The 19,687-nt window shown below is 46.2% G+C and overlaps 1 protein-coding gene across 1 annotated transcript in view; it reads right to left on the bottom strand.

Moving 5' to 3' along the window:
* The window catches only part of ARL1 (ARF like GTPase 1), a 39,068-nt gene extending 21,892 nt beyond the window's left edge, over nt 1-17,176 (bottom strand). The window contains exons 1-4 of the mRNA XM_073545019.1: nt 16,905-17,176; nt 13,653-13,790; nt 10,132-10,213; nt 6,824-6,935 (exon numbers count right to left, since the gene is read on the bottom strand). Of these exons, the coding sequence (XP_073401120.1) occupies nt 6,824-6,935; nt 10,132-10,213; nt 13,653-13,790; nt 16,905-16,908 (336 nt within the window). The 5' untranslated portion in view covers nt 16,909-17,176. The remainder of the gene's footprint in view (nt 1-6,823; nt 6,936-10,131; nt 10,214-13,652; nt 13,791-16,904) is intronic.
* Between the last annotated feature and the right edge of the window lie 2,511 nt (nt 17,177-19,687).

Raw genomic sequence — 19,687 nt, 5'->3', positions numbered from 1 at the left:
CAGTGTTGAGAGACTACTTGCCTGACACGAACCCCCGATGATACAAAAAAAATCAGCTTCCCAGTAGTTTACCCCTGGAATGTGGACGGCTGATATGGCGAGGGACATGGCATTCCGCCCAACGCAGGATCATTGCTACCTCTACCCTGATCCGTGTGTTGCGAGTCCCTCCTTGGTGGTTTATGTAAGCCACGGCTGTGACAAAAGTCCGACTGACTGCGGACTGGCTTGCCTGTGAGGAGAGACTGCCAGCGGAGGAGGGCAAGAAGAATTGCCCTGATCTCCAAGAGATTGTTGGGCTGGAGGGTCTCCTGAAGGTTCCAGCGACCCTGCGCTGTGAAAATGAGGAAGCCCGCTCCCCAACCCTGAAGACTGGCATCGATGCTGATGATCTGCCAACGGAGCGGGAGAAATGACCTCCTGCACAGGGCAGAGACGGATAATGTCCACCAAGAGAGGAACTGCTTCACATTGAGAGGTAAAAGCACTGGCCGATCCAGGGAAACAGTCCACGGAAATAATTCTCTTGTCCCAGGTAGACCGGAGGGCCAACTGAAGAGGGCGGGTGTGAAACTGGGCATAAGGCACAGTTTCCGTGACCGCCACCATGACCTTCGTGAAGACCCTGGTAGCGGATGCCAGGCTGAACTGGAGTGCCGTGAACTGGTAATGATGCTCCTGTATCGCAAACCGAAGGAACCTCCAATGCCGTACACAAACAGAAATGTGCAGGAAAGCATCCTGAATGTCCACAGAGCAAAGCAAGTCCCCCTGCTCTATGGAGGGGGATCACCGAGCGCAAGGAGTCCGCTCTGAAGAGGCGAATCCGAAGGTGGCAATTCAACTGCTCGAGGTCTAAGATGGGGCGAGGAGAAACGTCTTTTTTCAGGAGTACGAAGAGGTTCGAGTAGAACCCAGAAAACCGTTCGTGCCAAGGAATGGGTACAGACACCTGAGCTAAGGCAGGGAAGAGACGGCTTGGAGAACCCATGAGAGGGTTGATTTAGCGGGAAGGAGAAAAGTCTTCCTGGGGGTGAAGAAAATTCCATTTTGTAGCCAGGTGTAACAATCTCCCTGACCCACGTGTCGTCGACCGCCGACAACCAAGTCTCCGTGAAAGAAGAAACCTGCCTTCCACCCTGGAAAGATTCCCAGGTAGGGGGTGACCTGTCATTAGAGGAGAATCTGTGATAAGGGGATCCGGAGGACTTAGAGAGACGGGTCCTAGACCTCCAGTGAGGAATAGCTTGAAGAAAGGTTTCCTTCTTTCCACTTGTGCAGTAGAACAGTCCTGCTGAAAGGAACCGCCATGCCAGAGGAAAGGCAGAGAGGTGCTCTTACCTCTGGTGGCGTCGGAAGTGACCTGGACTAGTTTGATCCAAAGAGCCTGGATTCCTGGAATGGCAGGCCAGTGCTAGATCTGCTAGCTCCACTGTAGGAGCCGCTGCCATAATGCCCCGGCGAAGTATCTTGGCCCAGGCCGATATGGCTTTCAGCACTCAAGTGGAGGCTAAATTAGGTCAGGGAGAAGTGCATAACGCCTCTAAGGCCGATTCAGTTAAAGCCACAATCTGTCTGTCCATAGGGTCCTTGAGAGACGCCGCATCAGGAGTTGACAGAACTGTTTGAGAGGCTAAGCGTGAAAAAAGGCGGATCCACCTTAGGGGAATCGGACCATATGCTGACAAGGTCTGAACTAAAAGGGTATAGTGTCTAGATGTTTTCTTCCCGGGAAGTGTTTGCTGGGATGTTCACAGTGTCTAGAGGAGGTAGCCTCAAACTCTTTGGGGTAATGCTGGAGGGACGTTTCACCCGTCTGAATGAAATGAAGACATCCAGAGCAGCTGCATGCTCCTCTTTTATATCGAGGGTTTGAACAACAGCCGAAATAAGGTTATCTACCATGTCCAGGGTCCCAGAAGTCTGATCCGCATCAGAGTCAGACTGTGACTGAAAAGATACATCCGTCCCGACGTCTGCCTCCGAGGAGGGGGAAAGGGTGGAGAGGGGCATTCAGCATGCCGCAGAGGGGCCCGGTGAACTGGATGAGGAGCTAGACAGAGTCCGCTTCCTAGATCTTTCTCCTGATCTGTCCCTGTGGAGGTTGTGGTCGGGTGCTTGCGAATCACCATGGGAGGTGTTCAGAGCACTGGTGGCGGCAGACAGATGCGGCATACATTCCAGGACCTGTACCAGGGACTGTGAATTATACAGTGGGGCAAAAAAGTATTTAGTCAGTCAGCAATAGTGCAAGTTCCACCACTTAAAAAGATGAGAGGCGTCTGTAATTTACATCATAGGTAGACCTCAACTATGGGAGACAAACTGAGAAAAAAAAATCCAGAAAATCACATTGTCTGTTTTTTTTTCATTTTATTTGCATATTATGGTGGAAAATAAGTATTTGGTCAGAAACAAGCAAACAAGATTTCTGGCTCTCACAGACCTGTAACTTCTTCTTTAAGAGTCTCCTCTGTCCTCCACTCATTACCTGTAGTAATGGCACCTGTTTAAACTTGTTAGCAGTATAAAAAGACACCTGTGCACACCCTCAAACAGTCTGACTCCAAACGCCACTATGGTGAAGACCAAAGAGCTGTCAAAGGACACCAGAAACAAAATTGTAGCCCTGCACCAGGCTGGGAAGACTGAATCTGCAATAGCCAACCAGCTTGGAGTGAAGAAATCAACTGTGGGAGCAATAATTAGAAAATGGAAGACATACAAGACCACTGATAATCTCCCTCGATCTGGTGCTCCACGCAAAATCCCACCCTGTGGGGTCAGAATGATCACAAGAACGGTGAGCAAAAATCCCAGAACCACGCGGGGGGACCTAGTGAATGAACTGCAGAGAGCTGGGACCAATGTAACAAGGCCTACCATAAGTAACACACTACGCCACCATGGACTCAGATCCTGCAGTGCCAGACGTGTCCCACTGCTTAAGCCTGTACATGTCCGGGCCCGTCTGAAGTTTGCTAGAGAGCATTTGGATGATCCAGAGGAGTTTTGGGAGAATGTCCTATGGTCTGATGAAACCAAACTGGAACTGTTTGGTAGAAACACAACTTGTCGTGTTTGGAGGAAAAAGAATACTGAGTTGCATCCATCAAACACCATACCTACTGTAAAGCATGGTGGTGGAAACATCATGCTTTGGGGCTGTTACTCTGCAAAGGGGCCAGGACGACTGATCCGGGTACATGAAAGAATGAATGGGGCCATGTATCGTGAGATTGAGTGCAAACCTCCTTCCATCAGCAAGGGCATTGAAGATGAAACGTGGCTGGGTCTTTCAACATGACAATGATCCAAAGCACACCGCCAGGGCAACGAAGGAGTGGCTTCGTAAGAAGCATTTCAAGGTCCTGGAGTGGCCTAGCCAGTCTCCAGATCTCAACCCTATAGAAAACCTTTGGAGGGAGTTGAAAGTCCGTGTTGCCAAGCGAAAAGCCAAAAACATCACTGCTCTAGAGGAGATCTGCATGGAGGAATGGGCCAACATACCAACAACAGTGTGTGGCAACCTTGTGAAGACTTACAGAAAACGTTTGACCTCTGTCATTGCCAACAAAGGATATATCACAAAGTATTGAGATGAAATTTTGTTTCTGACCAAATACTTATTTTCCACCATAATATGCAAATAAAATGAAAAAAAACCAGACAATGTGATTTTCTGGATTTTTTTTTCTCAGTTTGTCTCCCATAGTTGAGGTCTACCTATGATGTAAATTACAGACGCCTCTCATCTTTTTAAGTGGTGGAACTTGCACTATTTCTGACTGACTAAATACTTTTTTGCCCCACTGTATAGTCAGGTCTGAGACCAATTGAGACAAGGCAACAGCCCACTCCGGAGGGAGGGGAGTGCATTCATCTCGGAAATTGAATCTTCTGTCCGGCTGGACACATGGCAACAGACCACTCCAGAGGGAGGGGAGTGCCTTCCTCCTGGGCAGATGCTGAGGGACCTGGGCTTACTTCCCTTGTTCCGTACCAGATATGTCCTTGTGACCATCGCGGACAGGTGCATGCGAATCACCATAAAAGGTGTTTGGAGCACTGGTGGCAGTAGACCGATGCAACAGACGCTCCAGGACCTGGGTCGTGGACTATGAAACTTCTGTCAGGTCGGATATCGACTGAGACATGGCAGCAGCGCACTCCGGAGGGAGGGGAGTGCTCTCGTCCCGGGCATTAGGGGACTGTTGTACGGCATACACGGTGGAAGAGCTGCAGTATGGGCATAAATAACGCAGACTGGTCAGAGGGCCACTGCTTTTATACAGATGGTGGCCAAAGGGAGAGACGAAGACTACTGCCAGGGATAAATACGCCCCTATGAGGCAGAAAAAACAACCAGCCTGGGCTGGTCCTACCTGAAACTAGAGATGGCGCTGTCTCTGCTCAGGCTGCAGTGTCTCCCAGATCCGGTGCCAGATAGAGATGGGTGCCTGCTGAGACCGCTGGGATGCACGAATCTTCGTCCGCTGTTACAGACAGAGACACACCACCTGCTGTGCCCTCTGAGTTCTGAGGCAGATGGTCATAGATGGTAAACAAATCTACAGATAGTACATGATCACAAACTTGCAGGCATTGAGACGCTATACAGGGATCGTGTCTCGGGTGACAGGGAGAGAGGGCTAGAGAGGCACACTCACTGATTAGTCAAATAAACGCAGCAATTGGAAGGGGGCGTGGCTAAGCCTAAGGCGCACGCTGACTGGCCTGGTAATGCGCAGAGCTCGCACTGATTAGCCGAGGGTCACTGACTGGCCTGATGCCGGTAAGAGGGCGTGGCTACGTGGAGACCGGGAGAGAAGGCCAAAGCTGGGTGCTCAATTAGCAGAAGGAACCAGATACTGTAAGGCTACTTTCACACTGGCGTTTTTTTGCGCTGCGTGCGCAGTCCAAACGCATACAAAAAACGCATCAAGCGTTTTGCATGCATTTGCTTATTTTGTGTGCATGCTTTTTAACCAGTTTGTTGCCACGTGAACTCTTAAAACGCATGCGTTTTTAAACGCTGACGTGCGCATGTCCATGCGCATGCCAGCGTTCCCATAGACTGTAATGTGATTTTTTTTGCGCATTCAGTGTACGTTTGTGCGCATGCGTTTTTTTGACACAGGTTAGGCGCACAAAAAATGCAACAGGGTGCGTCCAGCGCGCCTAGGCGCACACTGGAAAAAAGTGCATGCGCACAAAAACACTTATAAACGCTAGACCATGCGCACCCATATTAAACATGCGCTAAAAACCGCTAGTGTGAAACCAGCCTTAGCCGTGCCATCTCAGGCTAATGTGCCGGCCGGCGAAAAACAAGGAAAAGTGCCCCTCCTAATGGCTGACACGGCGGGGGGCGCCAGTAGTGACCGGACCGGGGAAGCCAGGGAGAGACAGGTACAGCGTCCCGCTGCGGAGCGGTGGGCGTGATCCGGCCGGGGCTGTGCTGGGAAGCGTGTCCTGGACCTAGCCAGGATTATCTGACCCGGCGCCGCCTCCCATCGGACAGGAAAGAGCGCGAAGGATGAAAGCTGCAACCTGATAGGCTGACAAGCAGAGGAGGCGTGTGCGACATGCAAATGGCCCAATCACCGGGGGTGACGCGCAGATAGGGGGCGTGGCCGGAGGTGGAAAAGGCGAGATAATATGGAACGTCGGAGGGGGCGTGTCCGGCATAGAAGATGGCTAGGGCAAACTAAACATGTCAGGCGAGGGGCGTGTCTGGTCGATGAGGGCGCCTGATAGGAGACGTGCGGGGGGGGGGGGGCGTGCTCCTGACGTAAAATGGCCGAAGGAAAGAAGAAAGCCTGCAAAATGCCGGGACCGCGTGCTATGAGAAAAAAGGTGCGAAAATTGAACTGAGGTGGGAGGAAAGTGGGGACCTATCTACAGCGGAGACCTATACACCGGTAAACGGGGGAAGCTGCTGCGGCGGGGGGGTGGTGAGACGGTGTCAACCACTTACCAGGACTGGGAAGGCCACCACCGGTGACCCACCATCTTCCTCTTAGCCCTCTCCAAGGAGAGGGGTGAGGAGGGGATAAGGCGAGGACTGGCCACCGAGAGTCACCCTGAAACACCCCGAAGGGGGACAGGAGACAAAGTCCTGCCAGCGGGTGCGAGAGTAGGCGATGTGGGTGATACCACACTGCTCTCTCGGTCGCTTAAATGTGAGAAATCTGCACCCTGTTACCCGAAGAGCTGTATCTGAGAAACAAAAGGAAAAGGATTAATAAATTCACACAGAAACCTGTGAAACAAAAAACACTGCGGATCTGGGGTTAGATTTAGGTCCGCCTCCTACAGACACTAAGCTTAAACTGAGGTACTTCCTGCCTGTCAGTGGGTGTATGCTACGGAGGAGGAGCCAGTTTTACTTTATTTGCATAGTGTTAGCCTCCTAGCGACAGCAGCATACACCCATGGTTACCTGTCCCCCCCAATGAAGCGATAAAGAAAACAAAAACATACTAGTAGTCCCACAAAAAATAAACCCGGACATGGTTATGTTGATGGGAAAATAAAAAATATGTATCTTAAAACACAAGGGTGAAAATGTTAATGAAATCGCCGTTCACATGTTGCTGTCAAGTTTTAAAATTCTGTGGAAGCATGGTGGAAAAGCAATATCAGACTCCACATCCCAGCCCTGCCCTTATACACTAAATACATGCACAGGATATCAGACCTATCAGAATCACGTACTTACACTAACCCAATGAAAACTTTACACCCCTATGGTGGTAAGAACACATTTGCTGACTATAGCGCCAAAATTATACACAATGTTACTTCAAATTATTGTTACCTCTAACATTGCAACCAGTTCAGATTTGGAAATCCCAATCCTGTCTCTGTCACAGCTGTCTACCACGTAAATGACAGCATCTGTATTGGAATAGTAGCAGCGCCAATATGGCCTGGAATAAAACAAGAAAGCACATGACACATTAATACTAGAGCTTCGGAAATGGTAAGAAAACAGAAGATCCTTATCAATGTTTCAGCTCGTTTAACTTACATAAAGTGGAAAGATTCAGAGGTGCAATCACATTTTACTTATACCTTCAAAGGAACAAGTCCGCTTCCCTAGGCCCCTTTAAAAGTCTCCATGTTTTTAATTCAACCCTTAATATACTTTCAATCAAGCCCCTTTTTGTGGCTTATTGCTTTGTCAACTACCATAAAATGATTTTCTCTATACTGGCCTGTGACACGCTAATTAGTGGGCAATTAGTAAAGGGGGCGTTGTGTTCCCACACTAGTTGTCCCACTAACTCAGAGCTGTGGAGTCGGAGTCGTGGAGTCGGGGCTCATTTTGGTGGAGTCGGTATAAAATGGTCCGACTCAGACTCCTAATTTATATAATAAATTGGGTACAGTAGTTCAATGCAGAATGTGCTGAATATTTTTTCATAGGAATTTGGGAAAGTTATGAAATGTCCTATAAATGGCTGTTCTATTCCTGATCTAAGGCTACATTCACACACAGCGTTTTTGCCGCGTTTTTTGAGGATAAGTTTTTCAGCTGCCAAAGCAGATCAGCTTTTTAAAAAACCGCATCACCTGAAAGGTTTTTGAGCTCATAGATGTTTTCAATAGCAAAAGCAGATTAGAAATCTGCTCTATCTATCCATTTATCCATATCTGTCTATCCATATCTTATCTGTACCAAAAAGAATGAAAGCCGGGTAGCACACAGACTAACACTCCTTTTTTTTTTTAGCACCAGTCAGGTACACCTCATAGCTGCCCAAAAGGACGCCCTGGACAGGCATTGCTCGTCTTCAGTAACACATCAACATCAATTGATAGTTGGAATAAATAGACTGCATTCACCACATCTTAAGGTGCAGGCTTTATTTTGAAGTTTAGGGCTGTGCAGTATAAGGTTCTGCAGCAGCTGAGGTGTGCAGTATGAGATTCTGCGGAACAGTATGAGGTTCTGCCCCCCCCCCCCTAGTTTTGATCCTGGCTAAAACCGTTTCTTATAGATATGGCGAACCCTCAGGTAACCCTAAATGAAGGTCAATGGACACAGGTGGCTGAATTGAAGGAATTGCTTAATCACCTATTTACCGTGACTAAAAAATTACAAGCTGAGGATTTAACTCCTCGCATTTTCATAAGGGAGTGGAAGAACTTGCTATTTTGCCTGTCCCAAAGAGGAGATTTAATCTCAGATGGCATTTCTGCTTCAATGAAACCGAGAGAGAGACCGCTATTGGAAAATAACATTTTTCTGGCAGCTGTTTATGTGGACCCAAGTCATCGTATATTGCTTGATGATCAACAGCTTACTAAAGGAAAAGAAGCTCTGACTGAGGTAGCAGTTAGGATGAGTGGCCCACAGGAGGACTGCCATGCGCAAGAGGACTTGGGTCCTGACAGTGCTACTGCTGCCATATCTTCATCCTCATCAGATGAGGAGATTGACTTTGACAAGTATTTGTATGATATGGAGCAGGCAAAGCGTTGCTGCAAAGAAAAAGATTTCACTCTGTCTCCTATAGCAAGCAGATTGACCATATTTCAGCAAAATGGTTCACTTGCTCTCAAAGAAAAATTCAACCGTTCATCAAAACTGACGGTGCATGAGGCAATTCCTTTATACTTGGAAATTGTTAGAGATGTTGCCCATGTGGTTACAGCTTTGCCTCCAACCCAAGTTAGTGTAGAGAGGCTGTTCTCTGGCCTTAAAATTATTAGGTCAGATTTGAGGTCATCTATGATGGAGGATCTGATGGAGGCAATTCTATTTCTTAGAACAAATTCATAGACTGCACAAATGTTATTTAGTATGTTTTTGTTGAAAACTGTTTTTTGCCACTTACATAGTTTATTACATAGTGTTATATATATATATATATATATATATATATATATATACATACACACACACATACACACACTTGATATATATATGTAATCGATATTACATAATTACAATTTATTACAGTTTTTTGTTGTATTCCAATAAATATATATTATATATCTATCTAAATGTCTTGATTATTGTATCATAAAAAAATGATTAGATGTCTGATGTTCACATTGTACTACAATAAATTTTTCTCTTAAATATAAGCAATATATGTTGGAGTCGGAGTCGTGGAGTCTGAGTCGGTGGAAGGGAAATTGAGGAGTCGGGAGTCGCAGGTTTGGCTTACCGACTCCACAGCCCTGCTAACCATGTTATCACTCATCTGTGGGGAGGTGACAGGTTCCCTTTAAAGAGTAACTACACCATTTTTTTTTTTTTAGATTATTTTGTTCTCTTTTGTGAGACTCCCCAACTGATCACTCGAAGAGAACCCCTTTGCAAGGTCCCTAACTAAGGAGACAGGTCTGTCTGAGCATGCACTCAGAGCCAAGTGCAGATAAAATAAAAAGCATAAAATCCCTATTGAACCTATACTCCATTCTGTGCGCACTCCTGTCTGACGAGCGGCACACTTCACAGGGGATTTTTGACTGTTTGCTTGGAATCGCAAAACCTGGACCATCACCGACCGGATTGTAATTAAGGGGATTAAAAAAAAAAATATCTACAAAGTGCTATCAAAAGGTTTACTCTTTAAGCCCTCCCCGCACCTTAAAGGGGTTGTCCCACGAACAAAGTATATTTTAATTAATAGATCTTGGAATAAAAATAAGTTCTACAAATGTATGTGTTATAAAATAAAATGTTCCTGTGCTGAGATAATCTTATAAATGTGCCCCTGCTGTGTACGGTGTAATGGCTGTGTCTGAACGTGCAGGAACATGGTCTAATCATACCACATCTCCTGGGCAGGGGAAAAAGCAAGAGAGAGTATACAGACATGACAGAAAAGACTGCACATCCCTGATGTTGCCAGCATCCCAAATAGCTGATCGGGAGTTGTGCCCCCACTGATCTAATATTAATAACCGATCGTAAGGATAGGCCATCAATATAAAATTACTGGACATCCCCATCTAATGTTCTGTATATTAGACAGTTATATAGATAACTGATTAAAATGCTAAGGAAAAAAAAACCATCAGGACAGATGAGTGATAAGTTGCAGTATAGATTGAGAAGGAAATCTAAAAATCGACTTTTAAATAAACCAGAAATAACATCAATATTACCTGATACTGGTTTGTCCCCCGAGGTCCCACACTTGAAATTTCAGATTCTTGTAGGTTACTGTCTCAACGTTAAAACCAATGGCTGGAGAACAGAAGAGAACATCACTAGTTGCACTCAGGAGGTTCAGGTTTACATGTTGCAAAAATAAAATATCACTTAAAACGCCATAAAAATGGGATTACAGAGCAGAAAGAACCTACTATGCTTATGTAATATGTCAGTGTGATTGCAGCATGCAAAACCCTTTAGAAAAACCTTTCCAAAACCCAAAATAGCTCAGAGCAATCACTTAATAGCCAGTACCCATGTACCAATCCACCAAACCGGCCTCCGAAACAGCTCTGATCCTTCAGGCCATGGAATCCGCAAAATCTCTGAAGGTGTCTAGTGTCTGGCACAAAGATATTAGAAGCAGATGAAATAAAGTAGTCCAGGAGGAAAAACATGACTTCCTTCTTTAACCACTGACATATTTTGGGCATTTATAAAGAACCTTTTTTTTTTTTTTTTTTTTTTTTATTTGCGCTGCGGCATTCAGAGAGGCGCAACATTTTTCTTTTTCTTTCAAAGCAACTCTATGAGTGCTTACATTTGGCAGGGTGAGTTGTATTCTTCAGTAGCATCATTTCCGGATACATGTCAATTATTTAACTTTTATTAAATAGAAAAAAAAACAGCAATTCTACCTTTGCGTTTTTACATTTTAATCTACTCACCGTGCAGCAAAAATGAAGCGCTACCTTCATTCTAGGGGGAAAGATTGATTTTGGCAATACCATACTATTATTCATTCAAAGGGGTTGTCCAGTTCTCGGGCAACCCCTTCTCAATCCCAAATGTTTCCCCCAATACAATACACCGTCTGAAAAAAAAAAATGGTTTGTTTTCGTGTAGCCACAATCTGAGAGCAGTACGTACTTTCCCGTCAAGAAAGCTTAGTGAGGGCATATTTTAAGGCACCATTGTGTGGTATGCATGATTTCTTTTTAGAGTTTTTTTATATATACATTTTTTAAACACCATTTGGATAATTAATGTGCAATCTTTATTCTGAGAGTCAATAAAATTAGGATACCACCAAATTTATATTGTTTTGTTTATCTCTTTTGCACAAAAATAAACTATTTAAATTTTCTTTTCGTTGGTCGCCATATTTTTAGACCCCAAATTTTTTTGCTATACAGGGAGCAGTTTTAGGACTGTTTTGTTGTAGGACAAACGGTACTTTTTACACTAGCATCATTTTTGAGTACATACAATTTTTGATTACCTTTTCATGCAGCTTTTTCTACCAAGTATGAATAATAAAAAAAAAAACAAATCTGAAATTGTCTTTTATTCATATATTTCACAAAGTTCATGCTGTATAATTAACATTACCTTAATTTGATTACAGTGATACCCAATTTATAATTTTTTTTTATATTTTAATATTTATGCAGCCAGAGGGATGTTGCTTGTATCAGTCATTATTGATGCAGCGATACTAACATATGGATCTTTTAGGTCTTTTTTTTTTTTTTACAAAAACTTTAATCCCAATGAAGTGAATGAAGCGGAGCAGCAATACCTCACTTAACCCTTGGCTAGGGCTCATACAGATGCCTATGTAAAACGTTCTGGGCAGAGGCCGCAAAGCATGGACTGGCCGCAGGACTCCTGACATGAGCATGACATATAATTCTATGAGTCTGTGACACTCAGGTCAGAAGAGTAGCCAGCCTGTGCTCGGGCCATGTTGTACTGACATCTGTATGAGTACTTGAGCATGTGCAGTTTCTGAAGGAAAGCAGCCAAGGTTTTGTAATCCTGGAAAACACCTTTAAGTCCTGCGAGTTGCAAGATGTAGCTGCCCTGGATCAGAGTTGGTCTCCGCATATCATTGTCAGAGCATCTCACTACCCCAGCAAGCTTGACTTCGTCACATGGTGCATCTTATTTTGTGCCAGGTAAATGACGCACACCCCAGCCTTTCATAATGTAAAGAACTCATCGGACACCTTCCTCCATGGTCCCACTGTAGGCACCCATGACCCTTACATATTTCCCCACTTGTCTTTCCTTGGACAACTGTTGATAGGTATTAGCCACTGCAAACCTGGATCGACGCACAAGATCTGCCATTTTGGAGATGCTCTGCCCCAGACTTCAAGAACTTATTCATCCGCCAGTCGAATTAGTATTACGGATATAGATAGTGAGATATATACAGTATATATGACTATGAAAATTGTAGATTCACTCTGAAGGCATCAAAACTATGAATTAACACATGTGGAATTATATAATTAACAAAAAAGTGTGAAACAACTGAAAATATGTCATATTCTAGGTTCTACAAAGTAGCCACCTTTTGCTTTGATCACTGCTTTGCACACTCTTGGCATTCTCTTGATGAGCTTCAAGAGGTAGTCACCGGAAATGGTTTTCACTTCACAGGTGTGCCCTGTCAGGTTTAATAAGTGGGATTTCTTGCCTTATAAATGGGATTGGGACCATCAGTTGTGTTGTGCTGAAGTCTGGTGGAGACACAGGTGATAGTCCTACTGAATAGACTGTTAGAATTTGTATTATGGCAAGAAAAAAGCAGCTAAGTACAGAAAAATGAGTTGCCGTCAAGGAACACAAGGAATGGACATTAGACCAGTGGAAATCTGTGCTTTGGTGTGATGAGTCCAAATTTGAGATCTTTGGTTCCAACCACCGTGTCTTTGTGCGACGCAGAAAAGGTGAACGGATGGACTCTACATGCCTGGTTCCCACCGTGAAGCATGGAGGAGGAGGTGTGATGGTGTGGGGGTGCTTTGCTGGTGACACTGTTGGGGATTTATTCAAAATTGAAGGCATACTGAACCAGCATGGCTACCACAGCATCTTGCAGCGGCATGCTATTCCATCCGGTTTGCGTTTAGTTGGACCATCATTTATTTTTCAACAGGACAATGACCCCAAACACACCTCCAGGCTGTGTAAGGGCTATTTGACCAAGAAGGAGAGTGATGGGGTGCTACGCCAGATGACCTCCACAGTCACCAGACCTGAACCCAATCGAGATGGTTGGGGTGAGCTGGACCGCAGAGTGAAGGCAAAAGGGCCAACAAGTGCTAAGCATCTCTGGGAACTCCTTCAAGACTGTTGGAAGACCATTTCCGGTGACTACCTCTTGAAGCTCATCAAGAGAATGCCAAGAGTGAGTGTGCAAAGCAGTAATCAAAGCAAAAGGTGGCTACTTTGAAGAACCTAGAATATAAGACATATTTTCAGTTGTTTCACACTTTTTTGTTAATTATATAATTCCACATGTGTTAATTCATAGTTTTGATGCCTTCAGAGTGAATCTATAATTTTCATAGTCATGAAAATAAAGAAAACTCTTTGAATGAGGCGTGTCCAAACTTTTGGTCTGTACTGTATGTGTATATATATATTATATATATATATATATATATATATATATATATACACACACACACACACACACAGGACTATAAACACTAATGGAGTTATTTGTGGTACATACTGGGAATAGTGGTGACAACTTCTCCCACTTGTAATCGGTAAAGTATTGTAGTCTTTCCAGCTCCATCTAAACCCAGAATCAAAATCCTCATCTCTCTGGTTCCAAACAAGCTGGAGAAGATGCTGGAAAAGAAACCCCCTAAAAGAAGACAAAGAGGTATAGTCATTAGGAGAACATGTATTATCAAGAAAGATTCATATATATGAACAAGCCATGTCTTATATAACCTCAATTAGGAGTCTTTATCTGGCCGTTAAAGCTATGTGGAAACAGGTACGGCTCTGGTAACATCTCGTTCCATCAGAGTATTCTTCAATGTAAACCTCCCGCAGATGCCTCCAGTATATAGGGCACTGCATTTTTCACTCCCACTCACTATATTTACTGTACCGCCATACAGGAAAATTCAGCACACTATGTGTTCTTATATGATAGAACAAAAAAGGTATCCCTAGGATATGCCAAAAGATCCCTATGGACGTTTGGCATTGTAACGGTACACTGAGCATGAAAGCGTTAACAGAGACAAAACAAAAAAACTGACCCATACAGGGTAAATCCTGGGTTGCTGATAAAAGCAGAAGGTACAGAACAGCTCCACAAGCCCTACTAACTAGTAATGAGCTGTGTTCTGATAAAGTGTTATCTGAGCATGCTCTCGTGCTAACAGAGTGTCTTGGCGTGCTCAAAACGTATGTTCGAGACCCCTCCGCCTGTTCGACAGCAACAACACATGTAGGCAGTGCCGAACAAACCCACAACCCCTGCATGTGTTGTGGCTGTCGAACAGCCGTGAGACATGCAGGTGCGGGAACTCGATATGTTTCGAGCACGCAGAAGACACTCGGTTAGCACCCGAGCATGCTCAGATAACACCTTATCTGAGCACATTCGCTCAACACTACTACAGATAGCCACTCCAATGTTTGCGACTATCTAGATGCTGAAACCTGAAGTAACCATCAGTCCCCCTCTGCCTCCGCTACTAATACTTAGTGACATTCCAGCTTGTAGAACTTAGTTCCCTCTATGCGACAAGAAGTCTGCGCCTGAGTACACACTCAGTGATCGCAATGTGGCCACTAAGTGGCCTAAAACCATAAGAGCCCATGTCGCTGTGGTCTTATAACTGCTCTAATCAGGGCTGTGGAGTCGGTAAGCCAATCCTGCGACTTCGACTCCTCAATTTCCCTTACACCGACTCCGACTCCCACATATATTGCTTATATTTAAGTGAAAAATTTATTGTAGTACAATGTGAACATCAGATATTTAAACATTTTTATGATACAATAATCAAGATATTTAGATAGAACATAATATTTATTGGAATACAACTTTAGAACACAAAAAACTGTAATAAATTGTAAATATGTAATACACTATGTAATATCGATTACATATATACACAGTATATACAGTATATATGTATGTATATAACACTATGTAATAAACTATAAGTGACAAAAAACAGTTTTCAACAAAAACATACTAAATAACATTTGTGCAGTCTATGAATTTGTTCTAAGAAATAGAATTGCCTCCATCAGATCCTCCTTCCTAGATGACCTCAAATCTGACCTAATAATTTTAAGGGGGGGGGGGGGCAGAACCTCATACTGTTCACCTCAGCTGCTGCAGAACCTTATACTGCACACCCCTGCAATTGAAAATAAAGCCTGCACCTTAAGATGTGGTGAATGTACTCTATTTATTCCAACTATCAATTGATGTTGATGTTACTGAAGACGAGCAATGCCTGTCCTGGGCGTCCTTTTGGGCAGCTATGAGGTGTACCTGACTGGTGCTAAAAAAAAGGAATGTTAGTCTGTGTGCTATCCGGTTTTCATTCTTTTTGGTACAGATATGATATGGATAGACAGATATGGATAAATGGATATATAGAGCAGATTTCTAATCTGCTTTTGCTATTGAAAACATTATCTATGAGCTCAAAAACCTTTCAGGTGATGCGGTTTTTTTAAAAAGCTGATCTGCTTTTGCAACTGAAAAACGTATCCTCATAAAACGCAGGAAAAACGCTGTGTGTGAATGTAGCCTTAGATCAGGAATAGAACAGCCATTTATAGGACATTTCATAACTTTCCCAAATTTCTATGAAAAAATATTCAGCACATCCTGCATTGAATTACTGTACCCAATTTATTATATATTTTAGGAGTCGGACCATTTTATACCAACTCCATGACTCCGACTCCACAGCCCTGGCTCCAATACAATCACGTCATTTTGCAAGCAAACAGGTTTTTTATCTGCAAAACTGATCATAGCCAGGTGAATTTGCAGGAGAAATGGCCGTGTCCTTGTAAACCTGCACAGAGCTGTGTCTCTAGTACGGCCGCTGTGTGAATCAGACGGCGTACTTCACGGCTCTGACCACAGACCACAATAACCGGACTGAACGTGGGTGTCCGGACCTTCCAGCCTTGTGTATGAGGCCACAGGTAGGTCTGCGGGCAGTCTGAGCATTGCGGTCCGTATTCCCCGTCAGCAGCACATTAGCATTTCAGCAATGCAGTGTGAATGTGCTTCCATGTCACTGGAGGCCGAGGTGCGGAGAACCTGCTTCACTTTCCATTACATCACTGGCATTTCCACAGCACGGCCGCCACAGGAGAAACTCTTGGAAATCCCACAGGTAAAAACACCTGTCCGGTGACGTGTCGGGCCAACGAGAGGTCACACGAGGCGGCACCGGTACATTGTGCATTTGTCACAGGCAGAGCGGAGGACAGCTCAGGGTTTTTACGCTCCGCACCACAATCTGTATGCTAAGCCTAAAGCCATGTTCACACGGTCAATATTTTACCTCAGTATGTGTAAGCCAAAACCAGGAGTGGGTGATAATCCAGAAGTGGTGACGGGTTTCTATTATACTTCTCCTCTGACTGTCACACTCCTGGTTTTGGCTTATACTTACTGAGGTAAAATGCTGAACGTGTGATCGTGGCCCAACAAGGCCTCACCGGTAGTATCTGACGGCGCCAGCCATACAGCGCGCCGGTGCCGCCACAGCCAGATCTGTCCAATCACAGGCAGATAACCACTGCATCTGCTCTATACAACCAGATCCGACCGTGTGGCTCTGCTGTGTATCAGGGCGAATCTGCGCGATGATCTCATAACCACTAATATCACTGGCCCGGTGCTCCCAGGTCACAGTGGCCCTTTAATTGTGAACCTAGATCCCACCACCCCGCTGCATACAAGCATGTGCAGGAGGGCACTCACCCATGGTACACGGAGAAGCGGTCGGGCACACACTGCAGATGCTGCTCAGGTATCACGATCACTCCCGGAAGCGCAGCTGGCAGGACCACGTCACACACAACACTGACGGTCACACACGGCACATTCGAGACAAAATTACTCTGCAGAAAAACGGACATCTAAATATAGAATAAAAATAATGGCGGTGGTAGAACGTTTATAGAGGACGGACGAGAAAAGCAGCAACACGTTCGGCAGGCTGTAGTAAATCCTCCGCAATGCTGGCGAATCTGCGGATCCCCAGTCCAGCGCATGCGCAGTGCCCTGCTGTGCTTAGGGTCAGTTAGTCGCTGGACAGGTAGAGCCAGTCGCTCCGGACCGGAGCCCGCTGTGTGCAGGACGCCTCCACCTACATACTGCTGTTTGTTGACTTGTACAAAGTGACATTCACACTGTTCTCTGCCTCGGTATCTGTTGAAAAAAAATATTGAAGGTTATAGATATATATATACCAGATGGTGGCCCGGTTCTAATGCAGCGGGTATTCTAGAATATGTATGTAGTTTATGACGTTTTAATAATAATGCACCCCATAATCCTGGTATGCATGGTCCCCTCACCCCCTATCCTGGTATGCATGGTCCCCTCACCCCCTATCCTGATATGCATGGTCCCCTCACCACCCTTTCCTGGTATGCATGGTCCCGTCACCCCCCTTTTGTGGTATGCATGGTCCCCTCATGCCCCAATCCTGATATGCATGGTATCCCTCACCCCCCAATCCTGGTATGCATGGTCCTCTCACCCCCCTATCCTGGTATGCATGGTCCCCCTCACCCCCCTTTCCTGGTATGCATGGTCCCCCTCACCCCCCTTTCCTGGTTTGCATGGTCCTCTCACCCCCCTATCCTGGTATGCATGGTCCCCCTCACCCCCCTTTCCTGGTTTGCATGGTCCTCTCACCCCCCTTTCCTGGTATGCATGGTCCCCCTCACCCCCCTTTCCTGGTATGCATGGTCCCGTCACCCCCTTTTGTGGTATGCATGGTCCCCTCATGCCCCAATCCTGATATGCATGGTATCCCTCACCCCCCAATCCTGGTATGCATGGTCCTCTCACCCCCCTATCCTGGTATGCATGGTCCTCTGTCCTCTCACCCCCCTATCCTGGTATGCATTGTCCTCTCATCCCTCCCTATCCTGGTATGCATGGTCCTCTCACTCCCCAATCCTGGTATGCATGGTCCTCTCACCCCCCTATCCTGGTATGCTTTGCCCGTCACCCCTCTTTCCTGGTATGCATGGCCCCCTCACCCCCTATCCGGGTATACGTGGTCCTCCCACTCCCCAATCCTGGTATGCATGGTACTCCCTCATCCCTATCCTGGTATGCATGGTACCCCTTATCCCCCAATCCTGGTATGCATGGTACTCCCTCACCCCCCAATCCTGGTATGCATGGTACCCCTCATCCCCCAATCCTGGTATGCATGGTACCCCTCACCCCCCAATCCTGGTAAGCATGGTCCTCTCACCCTTCATTCCTGAAATGCATGGTCCTCTCACCCCCCAATCCTGGTATGCATGGTCCCCCTCACCCCCCTTTCCTGGTATGCATGGTCCCGTCACACCCCTTTCCTGGTATGCATGGTCCCCTCACCCCCCCTTTCCTGGTATGCTTTGCCCGTCACCTCTCTTTCCTGGTATGCATGGCCCCCTCACCTCCCTTTCCTGGTATGCATGGTCCTGTCACCCCCCTTTCCTGGTATGCATTGTCCCCTCACCTCCCTTTCCTGGTAAGCAATGTCACCCTCACCCCCTTATCCTGGTATGCATGGTCACCCTCACCCCCCATCTTGGTACGCATGGTCACTCTAATCACCCTTTCCTGGTATGCATGGTCCCCCTTCCCCCCCATTGGTGGCATGCATGGTCCCCCTCACCCCCCTTTGCTGGTATGTATGGTCACCCTCACCCCCCTTTCCTGGTATGCATGGTCCCCCTCCCTCCCCCCCCATTGCTGGTATGCATGGTCCCCTTCCTCCCCATTGCTGGTATGCATAGTCCCCCTCACCCCCTTTGTTGGTATGTGTGGTCACCCTCACTCCCCTTTCCTGGTATGCATGGTCCCCCTCCCCCCCCTTTCCTGGTATGCATGGTCCCCCTCCCCCCCATTGCTGGTATGCATGGTCCCCCTCCCCCCCCATTGCTGGTATGCATGGTCAGCCTAACCCCCCTTTCCTGTTATGCATGGTCCCCCCTTCCCCCCATTGGTGGTATACATGGTCCCCCTCACCCCCCTTTGCTGGTATGTATGGTCACCCTCACCTCCCTTTCCTGGTATGCATGGTCCCCCTCCCTCCCCCCCATTGCTGGTATGCATGGTCCCCCTCACCCCCATTGCTGGTATGCATGGTCCCCCTCACCCCCATTGCTGGTATGCATGGTCCCCCTCACCACCCCATTGCTGGTATGCATGGTCCCCCTCACCCCCCTTTGCTGGTATGTATGGTCACCCTAACCCTCCTTTCCTGGTATGCATGGTCCCCCTCACCCCCCTTTGCTGGTATGTATGGTTACCCTCACCCCCCTTTCCCGGTATGCATGGTCCCCCTCACCCCCCTTTCCTGGTATGCGTGGTCTCTGTTAAAAAAAAATCATATACTCACCTTCCGACAGCCTCCGATCTTCTTTCCGCGCGCCCAGCCTTGCGGTCCCAGTAATGCATTGCGCGAAACACCGCTAATGACGTCGCATTCTCGCAAGAGTGACGTCATCTCCGGTCTAAGGCGCAAGGCATTACTG

Source organism: Dendrobates tinctorius, unplaced genomic scaffold, assembly GCF_039654945.1.
Source record: "Dendrobates tinctorius isolate UK_male_01 unplaced genomic scaffold, ASM3965494v1 ptg000139l, whole genome shotgun sequence".
Lineage (NCBI taxonomy): Eukaryota > Metazoa > Chordata > Amphibia > Anura > Dendrobatidae > Dendrobates > Dendrobates tinctorius.
This window is presented reverse-complemented; position numbering and strand designations above follow the sequence as displayed.